Raw genomic sequence first — 11,945 nt, 5'->3', positions numbered from 1 at the left:
AATGCATTCTGGCTGAGGCTTACCGAATTTTCATGCAATTAGCCACAAACTGTGTTGGCTTTGCCAATACCACAAATTACTGCTGCGTATTACTTTTCGATTGGATTTGCCTAAGCTTTTAATTAACGTGGAAAATGCTCTGCGGGCGACGCTTGTGATGAGCCAACCGCAAAAGGAGGATTAATGGCGACGAGGAGTCGCAATGAGTCAATGACAATGCTCTTTTCGTGCTCCAGTTGCTGGCACCGAATCGGAAATGAAAGCAAGAGTCAAGTCACCATGGTAAATGGATAACAAAAATATAACAAGTCAGAGCTGATTAAATGGTATTAATGTTTGGCCGATGATAGTGATTCATCGTGATTGGCTGGGTTAAATTGAAAATAAATGAGCAAGATTTATTTGTTTAAAAAATGTTCAAGCTTATTTTTAGAGGCTCTGATTTTTTTCGCTTTTCGCATCATTTTTATTTCTTTTGGATAAATGAGCAAGATTTATTTATTTAAAAAATGCTCAAGCTTTTTTTTAGAGGCTCTGATTTTTTTCGCCTTTCGCATATTTCTTTTATTTTTTTTGGACCACTAATCTCTCAACAAAACATTTACAAAAACTTCATCATTCACAAGGCTTAACGTCAATCAACTAACCGTATAAATATAAGTCATTGTTTATTTAACAAATTTGTATTTAATTAAAATTTTTGTAATTTTTTTGTAATGTTTTGCTATTCACTAAACTGAGTTGATGTCTTTTGGATGTAATTAGACAATTTGTATTTTGTTTTGTATCATGAAGACAAGACTAACAAGTCATATTTTTTCAATATGGCAAATGAAGAAACTCGAAATGGATCAATTGACAAAGGCGATAAGTCTAAGAAAAAGGAAAAGGGGGAACAGGCTCAGCTGAAGAAGTCGTAAGTTGTATTGGATATGATCAAGAATAGCCAAAAAACTTTCAATTTCAAACAGAACTTTTTATGAAAAGCCGGAGATGGTGGACATAGGAGTGCAGGCGGGGGATTCCGTGGATGAAATAAAAGTGAGGTATAAGGAACCGAATAGGGGTAATAGCTCCAATGACTCTTTGCGGAGAAGTTCGACAACGACTACGTCATTACCGCGACGATCATGGGAGACGGAGGATTACATAGATTTCGATGACCTCCTGCCGATGATCGGCGAGTTCAGTCACTTCCAGGTGATGCTGCTCCTGTTCATGATCCCCTTCTGCTTCATCACCGCCTTTGTGTACCTGGGCCAGATATTCATGTCCCTCACGCCCCCCAAGTACTACTGCTATGTGCCGGAACTGACGTTGATGAATAATGTGGAGCTGCGCAAGCAGTTGTCCATTCCGCGGGAGAAAGATGGATCCTACAGTTGCTGTCGCATGTATGACACCAACTACACCAAGATCCACTTTGCGCCGAACCCAAGTGCCTATATCAACACTTCTTTGCCCACGATGCCCTGCAAGCGGGGCTATGTCTTCGAGCCGGATGAAAAGCCCTACATCTCGGCCACCATGGAGTTCGGCTGGCTGTGCGACGACGACAAGTACGCCACCTATGCCCAGATCATCTTCTTCGTGGGCTCTATTCTGGGCGCTCTGGGATATGGCTATTTCGCGGATCACTGCGGAAGGTTGGCGGCGCTGGTCAGCAGCTGCTTTGTCGCCTTGGTGGGCAGCTTTGCCACCTCGATGTCCTACGACTTTTCCAGCTTTGCTCTGTCGCGGTTCATTGTCGGGACCTCTTATGATACCTGCTTTACGATGGTTTATATTTTGGGTAAGAAAGTGGATCAATAATTATAATAAGTAGTGGAAACTTTAATCAATTGAATATTAAAAAAAAAAACTAAATACTTTGTAGTTGTCAAAATAACTTTGAATTTAGAACCTTAAATATTTAATGTTAGGTTATTGTGCTCAAAGAAAATGCGCAGATGGAAAAAAATTCTTATTTTAAGAACATTTTGGTAATGAATTAGTAACTATTAGTAACTTAGTAATGGTTCGAGAACATGTTGGTATTGAATTAGTAACAAAATTTGAGAACATTTTGGTATCGAACTAGTATTTTTAGTAATTACTAAAGTAAATACTCTTTCTCTTTTTTTCTTTTCTCTTTCATTCCATATGAAATTAAATTAAATAAAATTTCAATTAAATGCATTTTTACTTCTTGCGTTTTTACTTTATCCCAATTATTATGGTAATGTTTTATCATATTTATTTTTATTTAAATTATATCTTTCCAAATTCGTAGTTCTGGAATATGTGGGCCCCAAGTACCGCACCCTGGTGGCAAATTTATCGCTGGCCCTGTTCTACTGCCCCTGCACGATGCTGATGCCCTGGATCGCCTTGTCGGCGGGAAATTGGCGGAGGTTCTCGGCATACACGTCGCTGCCCATTGTGCTGGCCATGTTCTCCTTTTGCTTAATCCCCGAATCTGCGCGGTGTGTACTTCTCAACCTTACCCCAATCCAAGATATCCCATCCATACAGGCATTTCTCGATCTCAGCTGGCTGGTGTCGGTGGGTGACATCGAAGGGGCCATGGAGATATTGAAACGTGTGATGCGGATGAATAAGAAGAATGTGGCCCCGCAAATACTGGAACTCTTTGAGTCGAGTTGCACACAGTTCTATAAGGAGGAGCTCCACGGACGCGATTTCAACGTGTTCTCGATCTTCAAGCGACGACGGTTGGCCCGTTACATGGTCCTGCTGATCATCATCTGGATGGCCATGTCTCTGGTCTACGACGGACATGTTCGGGCGGCCAGTGTCCTGGACTCGCAGAATATCTTTGTGTTCTTCACTATCGCCTGTGCCACGGAGTTGCCGGGTAGTATCCTGGTGATCTTTACGCTGGATCGCTGTGGACGACGCTGGTGCTCCTTTGCCTTCACCTCGTTGAGTGGAGTATTCAGCCTGGTGGGAGCTGGGCTAGCGAATCGAACGCTTATGAGGATATCAGCGCTAGCCGGGCGATTCTTTGCGAATATGTGCTATAATATTGGACTGCAGTGGGCGGCGGAGATACTACCCACTGTGGTTAGGGCCCAGGGAGTGGCCCTCATCCACACGATGGGCTTTGTGGCGATGCTGTTGTCCCCACCAGTGGTGTACCTCTCCCATGTGTCCTTTCCGCTCATGCTCTTGGTTCTGGGCGTCCTGGGACTCTTGGGCGGACTGCTGGCCCTCTTTCTGCCAGAAACGCTGAACCACGAGCTACCGCAAACCCTTAGCGATGGAGCTGAATTTGGGAGGAACCAAAGGCTTTGGCATGTGCCATGCTGTGGCCCGGGAGCAAGGAAATCCCACCCCAGACACTGGCGCCGGGGCTCCAGCCTAAGGACCTTGTCGCGAGAAGAGTTCCGATCCAGCAGAATGTTCCGAAAGACAGATTATGTGCACCGGGAGAAGAGCCAGCCCTCCAGCGAAAACCAGAAAGTCGACGAGAAAGTAATCCGAACCTATAAATATAATGGCTAGATTTGGTGTAAGGAAAATAAAGGAGAACTTCTTGTAAAACCCCTTCTTGGATTATTTCTTGTATCTTGTAGTTATTGTATTACTTGTAGATACTGTTTAAACCTTTTTATGTTTTTATTGGTCTCCTTTTCTTAAACGTTTTTAGTTTAAAACAAGAAGATACGTTATAGTCGAGTGCCTCGACCTTTAGATACCTAATACTAATAGCCGGCACCATCTGCCGGAAAATTTAGAATAATGCTCATAACTCCTAAAATAATGGTCCAATTTGGAAGTGATTTGTAAGAGTCGATAGATATTGTCCAAGTAAACATATACATATTTATAGTTGAAGTGTACTATGCCTCAGAGAGCCGTGACAGACTTACTCGATTTGGGCGTTTGAGTGGGCGGGGCTTCATTTTGAAACAAACTTAAGATGCGTGAGCATAACTAAATACTAAATTTAAAATCCCAAATCTCTACATTTTATAGTTTCCGAGATCTCAAAGTTCATACGTACAGACGGACAGGTAAACCATTTAAAGTTGTTTAACTACAGCCATAAGGACTCTCAAATCTGAGTAAAACCTTGTTTCAACAAAAACTATCAAAATCAATTCTATATATTAAATTTTGCTTTTTAACATCAGCTTCTGTAGTTTTTGTTTACTTGTAGACATTTTAATGTCGTATGATTTTTAATTAAAGTGAAAAGAAAAAATATTGTTTTTCGTAAACCGTTCAGGTTCTCGGAACAGACGCTCTGACGAACATTTTCAATAAATTAGCTCTCATATCAAATGCATTAGTTACGGGGAAAATTGTGGAACACTACTGGGTAAGACATTAACTCATTCACAGCCAGCAATCATACCAGACAGACTTTTTTCCGATGCTGGGTAGAATTGCATTGGCCCTGAGCGTTTTATATGTGGCTCTTAACACTGTGCTTTTGCGCTGGGCTGCTCAAGAGCCACGGTTAATATATTTTGACGACGAGGAGCACTTTAATGCAACGTTAGCAAAACTACTGAGGCCGAGATATGTGGGCAGTGCAGGACATTCGGCGGTGCGTGACTTCATCGCAGAGGAGCTGGAGCGATTGGGCTTTATCGTCACAAGAGATGACTTTCAAGAAGGCGCTAATTTCACCAACTTGGCAGGCTTTTGGAATGTAGATGCAGATAATTTTATGATGCTAACCTGCCACTACGATAGCAAAATCCCCAAGGATTGGAATAAGGAAGTTTTTCTTTCGGCCACGGAAGGAGCGGTTTCCTGTGGCATTCTGCTAAATGTGGCAAAAGCCTTGGGAGGGTTTCTAGCAGAAAAGTTGCATAAAAAAAGCGACTTAGGTTTGGCTGTAAGTAGTTAAGCATGTGTGTTTAAACTTATTAGTTGAAAAAGTTTTTTAAAGCTGATCTTCTTTGATGGTCATAGTTCATTGTCTTCGGATCCCTTAGACGAAGCTCGACTCATTGGCTCAGCACACTTTATGGACACAGAATTTATACCTATAGAGAAAATGGTAAAAATATATAATTTTCTTATTCTTAAGGTAATGTTATAAAATGTAATTTATTTTATAGGCCGTTGCTGTAACTCTTAGCTATATTGGAGCGCCTAGTCAAACTTATGCAAGTCACTTTGAAGTTACCGATGACCTCCATAATATGATTGCTGATGTAGAACTGCTACTCAAAAAATCAGGACAACTGACAGACTGTCATGTGTTGTTTGAAAAGAAAAAACGATACGACAATGATCTCCTTGACGATCATATTCTATTCAGTGAATTGGGTAATTATCTTTGATTAAGAGATTATTTTTGTTTTAAAAAAATTTCTAAATTCTTAGGTGTGCCAGTCTTGCACGTGGCTCCACAAGAAGTTCCGAAGGTCCTTTATACGGCCGCTGATAATGCCGAAAACTTACATTGGCCTACCATTCGTAACATGATCAAAATATTGCGCAGATCTGTGCATGATTTCTTGGAACAATGGGATTTTATGAGTATAATGAGGATACGTTTGTTTTACATACTGATTTAGATAGTGATTAATGGGCCTACCAGACATTTTTTAGTAATCTTAAGGTTTTTACAATTTTTTTGATATCTTATACCTTGCGTAGAAAAAAAGGGAGGCTATCTTTTACCTAAAGTGCATAAAGATTTTAATTATCTTAAAATTTGCTGTTCGGAATTTATTTATTTATTTGGAAATATGCTAATAAAAAATAGCCTAATTTAACTGCAACTTAAAGAAAAGTTAATTCCACTACGGTGGAATATACGTATGCAAGATATATATATTTTTTTTACACTTTTCTACAAAAAGACTTAATTGCTAGAGCGTATGCACAATATCATTATTCATCAACAACTTCGTGAAGAACAAACTGACAAAAAAATGATTAAATTTATAAAAAAAAATAGTATTTAAAAATATGCTTCTTTCAACGTTTCTTTAACCTTCTACCGTACCTAGATTCTTGACAAATTGTGTACTTTTTACCTAATCTAGTTACTTGTTTTCTCAAATACCTTGTACCTAACATAGATCCAAAAAACAAGTACCTTTCCCAATTTTATTTGTTGCACTTATAGGGTTAATCAATGCTAAGTCACTAATAAAACTTCCCCTGAACGAGAGCAGTGTAATTAAGCTAATTATTGCTATCAGCGGCAATTAATCAGATCACAGTGTGATCACACCGCACTTTTCCCCAACGACCGTGGGCTTACAAGCTTTGCGAGATCTCTCGCACTTCCAGCGACTCTTTTCAAAAACTCTCTCGAGCCGAGGCCCAAAAGCTTTCGAAATAATTTTGCCCGCCAAAGAGGCAACGGAAAGCGAAAACAAAAGCCATCAGCATCGAAATCCCAACAAAAACTACGGTAAAGATCGATCTTTCAGGCGTCGATCGACGCGGTTAGTGCGTCGCCAAGCTCCGAAGCGTATAGATGGGGATCGGTTACGTTCTTTGCTCCGCCGCCGGCCTGCTGCTCCTCCTCCTGCCGCCCTCCAGACCACAAGCTCCAACGGGGAACGTAAGTCCCCCAGTCCAAAAACAATCAAAACCATTGTGTGACTCACTTGGGAAATCACAGTTGGTTAGGCTTCAAAAAACCCACCCATAACTTCACCTACATTTCAGGTGGGACCACAGTGGCGGGACGATGAGGTCCATTTCAACCGCACCCTGGACTCCATTTTGGTGCCACGCGTCGTCGGCAGTCGGGGACATCAGCAGGTGAGCAATACAACTGGAATTATCATTTGGTTCTTCGAAAACATTAACATTACGAACAGGTGCGCGAGTACCTGGTACAATCGCTGAACGGCCTTGGCTTTCAGACGGAAGTGGATGAGTTTAAGCAGCGAGTTCCAGTTTTCGGCGAGCTGACGTTCGCCAATGTCGTGGGCACGATCAATCCCCAAGCGCAGAACTTCCTGGCCCTGTCCTGCCACTACGACAGCAAGTACTTCCCCAACGATCCCGGATTTGTGGGGGCCACGGACTCGGCGGTGCCTTGTGCCATTCTCTTGAACACCGCCAAGACCCTGAGCGGCTATCTCCAGAAAGAGTTTCGCAATCGCAACGACGTGGGACTTATGGTGAGTTGCTTATGTTAGCGGTCGCAATAACCTTGATAGTTACAAAATTTCCCATGGAACTCTATGGAAAAACTTAAGCGAAAACCAGTTATGTGCCAATCTTTGCACTCAAAAACTTAAAAATTTTTTTTAATAATATACTAGTCAGGCTTCAGATTGAATTTGTAATAATATAATATAAAAATGACAATTAACCAACCTTTTGTTAGCTCATATTTTTCGATGGCGAGGAGGCTTTTAAGGACTGGACCGAAGCTGATTCCGTATACGGCTCCAAGCATTTGGCCTCAAAATTGGCCCGCACCCGCAGTGGCTCCCAAACTGCCGGCCAAGTTCGGCAAGGCCCACGCAATATAGATCGAATTGTAAGTCAATGACCTTAATGAGAATTATCACCTTGCTAAATTTAAATCATTAACAGGAGGTACTGGTGCTGCTGGATCTTATAGGGGCGCGAAATCCGCAGTTCTCTAGTTTCTATGAAAATACCCATGGACTGCACTCTGCTCTTGTTCAGATCGAGAAGTCTCTGCGCTCTGCCGGCAAGCTGGAGGGCAAAAACAATATGTTTTTAAGTCGTGCCAGCGGCGGTCTGGTCGATGACGATCATCGTCCGTTCTTGGATGAGAGTAAGTTTTGTTTTGGCTTGCGCTCGTACAAAATTACCAAATGGTTTTACCCATAGATGTTCCTGTACTGCACGTGGTGGCCACTCCGTTCCCTGAGGTCTGGCACACGCCTCGCGATAATGCCGCCAATCTGCACTGGCCATCCATACGCAATTTCAACCGTATTTTCCGTAATTTTGTGTACGAGTACCTAATAAGGCATACGGCACCGGTGGATTTACGTTTTCACTGAACATAGTTATTGTTTGTCTTATGTCTAAGATTTATTAAGCATAAGTGTAAAGTGTTTTTCGTTAATTAAAGTGTCCTAAGGCATGTAAAATCCTTTCTAGCGACGTTTGCGCCCTGCCTGGGCCTTCTTGCCCGGGGCTCGCTGGCCGTGATTGCCCTTAGACTTCTTGCCCACCGCCTTGCGACTGCCCTTGCCCTTGGGCTTCTTGTTGCCCTTCTTGGTTGGTTCATTTTCAGCCTCTGCCTCGCGTCTGTAAACGAAATAAAGGTTTTGATATACTCTATTGAGTGATCGTCTTGAGTTAAACATACGCCAAGCGATTGCCGCGCTTTTCCATGGATATCGCCTTGTCTACGTCCAGCTTGGGCTTCTTGTTCAGCACGCTCTTGATGAGATCCAGGTTGGCCTCCTTTTCGGGCGTTTGTGTAATATGCGACTGCTTGCGTTTGCCGCCTGGAATCAGCTCCTTGATGCCCAGACCACGAGCCTCCTTCTCCTTGGGCAGTTTGTTTTGGAATTTGCCCACAGAGGCTGTGGACGATTTGGCCACTGTGACGGCGGTCAAGAGCTGGCTGGAGGAGGCAGCCTCAGGTCCCAGGTAACCGCTGCGCGGCATGTCGATCTTCTTGGCGCGCACAATGTTCTTCATGCGCTGGATCTCGTTCTTGGCCACCTTCTCGTTGCGCAGGTCGATTTTCTTCTGGAACATGTCCGTATTGGGGTCGGCGTTCTGTGGCACCTCCAGCACCCAATCCTTGGCCTTCTCGGCCTCGGCACGCTTGAAGCCATATGTGGGCACCCATTTCTGTAGGGATTCAAAGGATTAGTTGTGCTTCTTCACGGTTTTAGAATGTAAAACTTGCATCCATGGTCTCATCGTAGGTCTTCTTCTCCTTCTTCTTCTTGCTGATGCCCTTCTCCTTGGCGAACTTCTCCCATTTGGTCATGGGCCGAGGTCCTGGAGGTTTCCGTAGGCGTGGCAATACGGTCGTGGGTTCCGGCAGCTTGGCCACAATGCTCTCGTCCACCCGCTCCGTGGAAAGTTCCCAGATGGCGTTCACCAGGAGTTGGGTGTTATCCCTGGTCAGTGCGGCCAGGTACTCCTCCTTGTTGTCCCTGGAAGTGGAACAAAATCAGTGGGAAATCGGCAACACCACACCGGATCTTTCACTCACCTCAATTCCCGGTCATCGAAGTCGTTGGGATCTGTGATCAGCAGGGTTCCTAAGTCCAGGCGACATTCCAGATGCTTTTCTACTGTGATCGGCTTGTATTTGTCCAATTCCTTCTGGTGTTTGGCTAAAACTTCCTTGACAACATCCATTTTAAGGGGAATAAACAGCAAAGAAGCAAATTCAATTCCTCGTACACGTGCTGACCGGTGGGACCGTAATTTAATGAAGAAAGTACCCTTAAATATACCAAATAATTAAATACTAAACGCTTACCATATACTCAAACCATGGGTGGGAACTTGGATATACGTTTATCGAGTAATCGATTTTAAGGTGGTCACACTAAAACCCTTAGGCGCCATTTTCAAAGCAAAAGTGGCTTAGTTCATAAATTTACATACAGACATCCTTTAAAGTCTTGTGGCTTAAGTCTCTTAAAACTAAATATAGTTTTGTTGTTTTGGGTTCTTTTCTTATGATAAAACCCCTTTTTAACTTTAAAATAGAAATAAATTACCAAAAACCTGAATTGCAGTTTCGGTTCGATTTTATTATTTATTTAACGTAATCCCTTTCTAAATACACTTCATAAAATTTTATTTTTTGGCACACGTCAATAAAAAATGCCTGCGTAGACAAAAAGGGTCTTCTTCACTCCATTTATTTTTAACCTTGTCTTTTATTATACTGTTGGTCCCATTAATACATAAATCGAACCGAAACATATTTTCCTTCCTCTCCAATTCACTATGTAAAAATCCATCTGGGAAGGTACAAATATTACAAATTCATTGATTAACGTTTATTTTGCGATTTCTACAACGCAACGTCCATCGCTTATCCGCTTCGTCCATCGATTGAGGCAGCACAGTGCCTTTGGTCTCTGGCAGGACCATGACTATAACTCCTCCAATCACCGAAAGCAATGTGATTATAAACATGGGCAGGGAAGCGTAAAAGCGGTGGGTGTAAATGACTATCGGTGATATTAGGGCACCTATCTGACCCATCACGTTAATGCCCGACAATCCCTGACCACGCACCACAGTGGGCAATATTTCAGAGGCCCACTGTTGGCCCACATTGTAGGCCATTGTTATGAAGAATCTGGCTACAGTTGCCGCTATTGCAACGTCCCATTGCCTTCGCAGAAAAGCAGCCGAAAGACTGAATGCGGCGCAGCACAGCATTACAGCTATCATTACGGGTTTGCGACCAACTCGATCAAGCAGGAAGACTAGCACAATTCCAGCCGGGATTTCGACGAGCGAGGAAATGGAAAAGGTGATGAACACATCGGTACCCAACAAGGAGACGACCCGCACATGAGCATCGTACACCAGGGCCACAATCATCCAACTGAGGATCAGTATCGTAGTGACAACAAATCTGCGAAAGGTCTTGAAGAGATCCAGACAGGTGTAATGTTTGCCGGAATGCTCGTTGGCAAAATCCAGTTCATAGCATTGCTCCATCTCAGACCACTCCTTGTCGGAAAGGGTTTTCCCATTGCTCTGTGCTGCCTCTTTCAGGACATGCATTCCCCTTTTCACCTTTCCCACCGAGAAAAGCCAACTGAAATGCAGATTTAATTGTTTTACAAAATTAAGCTGTATAAGAGAAACAGGAACTTACCTGGGGGACTCGGGAAGCAGTAGGCTCATCAATATCATAAAAACCACGGGCAGTGACACAGTCATGGCATAGTGTCTCCAACTGTGGAAGGCATAGGCGACCCAAGGCAGAACGACGGCGCCCAAAGTAAAGGAAATTGCCAGGGCTAGGTTACCCACCAGGGTACGATATTTGATGCCAACATTCTCCAGAGCTGTTTAAAAAGATGTTAGCAAAAACAGCATCCACCTTAAATACAAACACTCACTTAAAATATAGATGGGAACGAAGCAGCTATTCATTGCCAATCCGACCAAAAATCTGCTGGCGGCAAAGCAGTAAAAGTCCTTGCAAACAACAGTGACGCAGCCGCCGATCATGGAGCAGGAATTGGCCAGGAACAAGGCCACCAGGCGACCGCAGTGATCGGCGACGTATCCGAAACACAGGCAACCCACAATAGAGCCCACGAAGAAGGCGAGCACGGAATAGGTGCCTAAGTCTTGATCATCGCACACCCAGTTGTACTGCGTGGCGATGGACTCGTAGGGAATCTGGTCACGATCATACACCCAACCATCGTTGCAGGCTATATTGCTCCGGGTCTGATTGGTTACGTTGCTTACATCCGATTCTAAGGGCACATTGTACCTTAAACATCTCTCAAAATCGCCATCCTTTGTGATCGGGATTCCCCGCTTGATTTGCTCCTCCTTGGGCAGCGCCTCCAGTTCGCGAATCCTGCACCAGTGATCTTTGGGCACCAGTATCATGAATATCTGTCCAAAGTAGGTGAATGCAAACAAAAAGGCGGCGGGCATCATCCAAAGGAGCAGTCGCTTTTGGAAGGCTCCAAACTCTCCGATGAACGGCAGAAAGTTCTCATACTTTTTGCAGTCTGCTGAAGGCATTTTCACATTGACTTGTTTTCTAAACAAAACCAATATTCTTAAAATGCCAACTTTTCTTACACTAACAAAAATATACGTCTTATTTAAGATTCTTATACAGAATTTTAGAGAAGCAGTAATGAAAGCAATGCATATAGAAGATTGTTGCTGTTAATAATCAAACAAAAACGTCTTAACGCGGTAAAAAAGTCGGGACATTCGCATCTTCCACAACCGAAATATCTTATATCAAATTTTGAGACAAAAAAATGAATAAGCATTGAATTTTTTTGACA

General features: G+C 43.1%; 5 protein-coding genes across 6 annotated transcripts; 3 read left to right on the top strand and 2 right to left on the bottom strand.

Annotated features, from left to right (window-relative positions):
* Positions 1-638: 638 nt before the first annotated feature.
* On the top strand, positions 639-3,523 carry LOC128258225 (beta-alanine transporter). Its single transcript, XM_052989734.1, has 4 exons — positions 639-916; positions 972-1,792; positions 2,273-2,465; positions 2,532-3,523. Exons 1-4 carry the CDS (start codon positions 825-827, stop codon positions 3,505-3,507), a joined length of 2,082 nt encoding a protein of 693 aa, XP_052845694.1. The 5' UTR covers positions 639-824; the 3' UTR covers positions 3,508-3,523.
* Positions 3,524-4,345: 822 nt separating this feature from the next.
* Positions 4,346-5,761, top strand: LOC128258474 (glutaminyl-peptide cyclotransferase). The gene is made up of 4 exons (XM_052990104.1): positions 4,346-4,852; positions 4,907-5,017; positions 5,079-5,289; positions 5,347-5,761. Exons 1-4 carry the CDS (start codon positions 4,382-4,384, stop codon positions 5,538-5,540), a joined length of 987 nt encoding a protein of 328 aa, XP_052846064.1. The 5' UTR covers positions 4,346-4,381; the 3' UTR covers positions 5,541-5,761.
* A 621-nt stretch (positions 5,762-6,382) lies between these two features.
* LOC128258598 (glutaminyl-peptide cyclotransferase) lies at positions 6,383-8,060 on the top strand. The gene is made up of 6 exons (XM_052990304.1): positions 6,383-6,541; positions 6,649-6,744; positions 6,804-7,109; positions 7,319-7,474; positions 7,531-7,738; positions 7,795-8,060. The coding sequence occupies exons 1-6, from the start codon at positions 6,455-6,457 to the stop codon at positions 7,968-7,970; spliced, it is 1,029 nt and encodes a 342-aa protein (XP_052846264.1). The 5' UTR covers positions 6,383-6,454; the 3' UTR covers positions 7,971-8,060.
* Positions 7,977-9,367, bottom strand: LOC128258597 (ribosome biogenesis regulatory protein homolog). The gene is made up of 4 exons (XM_052990303.1): positions 9,146-9,367; positions 8,834-9,086; positions 8,282-8,775; positions 7,977-8,220 (listed from the first exon to the last, which is right to left on the bottom strand). The coding sequence occupies exons 1-4, from the start codon at positions 9,292-9,294 to the stop codon at positions 8,067-8,069; spliced, it is 1,050 nt and encodes a 349-aa protein (XP_052846263.1). The 5' UTR covers positions 9,295-9,367; the 3' UTR covers positions 7,977-8,066.
* A 505-nt stretch (positions 9,368-9,872) lies between these two features.
* On the bottom strand, positions 9,873-11,883 carry LOC128258096 (solute carrier family 22 member 3). 2 transcript variants are annotated; one of them, XM_052989509.1, is made up of 4 exons: positions 11,769-11,805; positions 11,028-11,689; positions 10,781-10,973; positions 9,873-10,720 (listed from the first exon to the last, which is right to left on the bottom strand). In XM_052989509.1, exons 1-4 carry the CDS (start codon positions 11,801-11,803, stop codon positions 9,934-9,936), a joined length of 1,677 nt encoding a protein of 558 aa, XP_052845469.1. In that variant the 5' UTR covers positions 11,804-11,805; the 3' UTR covers positions 9,873-9,933. The 2 variants fall into 2 exon arrangements, with proteins under 2 accessions (XP_052845469.1, XP_052845470.1); XM_052989510.1 differs by having other exon boundaries at positions 11,028-11,883.
* Between the last annotated feature and the right edge of the window lie 62 nt (positions 11,884-11,945).

The sequence above is a fragment of the Drosophila gunungcola genome (assembly GCF_025200985.1).
Source record: "Drosophila gunungcola strain Sukarami chromosome 3L unlocalized genomic scaffold, Dgunungcola_SK_2 000003F, whole genome shotgun sequence".
In the NCBI taxonomy this organism is placed as follows: Eukaryota; Metazoa; Arthropoda; class Insecta; order Diptera; family Drosophilidae; genus Drosophila; species Drosophila gunungcola.
Note: the sequence above shows the minus strand (reverse complement) of the source record. Positions and strands in the feature narration are given on the sequence as shown.

Bases quoted from the DNA above. Each gene is read 5' to 3' on its own strand.
- LOC128258225 (XM_052989734.1), top strand. From the start codon at position 825: ATGGCAAATGAAGAAACTCGAAATGGATCAATTGACAAAGGCGATAAG. The intron at 1,793-2,272 runs GTAAGAAAGTGG...CCAAATTCGTAG, and splicing joins TACGATGGTTTATATTTTGG to TTCTGGAATATGTGGGCCCC. The intron at 2,466-2,531 runs GTGTGTACTTCT...TCTCGATCTCAG, and splicing joins TTAATCCCCGAATCTGCGCG to CTGGCTGGTGTCGGTGGGTG.
- LOC128258474 (XM_052990104.1), top strand. From the start codon at position 4,382: ATGCTGGGTAGAATTGCATTGGCCCTGAGCGTTTTATATGTGGCTCTT. The intron at 4,853-4,906 runs GTAAGTAGTTAA...AGTTTTTTAAAG, and splicing joins AAAGCGACTTAGGTTTGGCT to CTGATCTTCTTTGATGGTCA. The intron at 5,290-5,346 runs GTAATTATCTTT...CTAAATTCTTAG, and splicing joins TATTCTATTCAGTGAATTGG to GTGTGCCAGTCTTGCACGTG.
- LOC128258598 (XM_052990304.1), top strand. From the start codon at position 6,455: ATGGGGATCGGTTACGTTCTTTGCTCCGCCGCCGGCCTGCTGCTCCTC. The intron at 6,542-6,648 runs GTAAGTCCCCCA...CCTACATTTCAG, and splicing joins CACAAGCTCCAACGGGGAAC to GTGGGACCACAGTGGCGGGA. The intron at 7,739-7,794 runs GTAAGTTTTGTT...TTTTACCCATAG, and splicing joins TCGTCCGTTCTTGGATGAGA to ATGTTCCTGTACTGCACGTG.
- LOC128258597 (XM_052990303.1), bottom strand. From the start codon at position 9,294: ATGGATGTTGTCAAGGAAGTTTTAGCCAAACACCAGAAGGAATTGGAC. The intron at 8,776-8,833 runs GCAAGTTTTACA...GAATCCCTACAG, and splicing joins CCTACGATGAGACCATGGAT to AAATGGGTGCCCACATATGG. The intron at 8,221-8,281 runs GTATGTTTAACT...TTTCGTTTACAG, and splicing joins AAGCGCGGCAATCGCTTGGC to ACGCGAGGCAGAGGCTGAAA.
- LOC128258096 (XM_052989509.1), bottom strand. From the start codon at position 11,803: ATGCATTGCTTTCATTACTGCTTCTCTAAAATTCT. The intron at 11,690-11,768 runs GTATAAGAATCT...GGTTTTGTTTAG, and splicing joins TACTGCTTCTCTAAAATTCT to AAAACAAGTCAATGTGAAAA. The intron at 10,721-10,780 runs GTAAGTTCCTGT...TCTGCATTTCAG, and splicing joins CTGCTTCCCGAGTCCCCCAG to TTGGCTTTTCTCGGTGGGAA.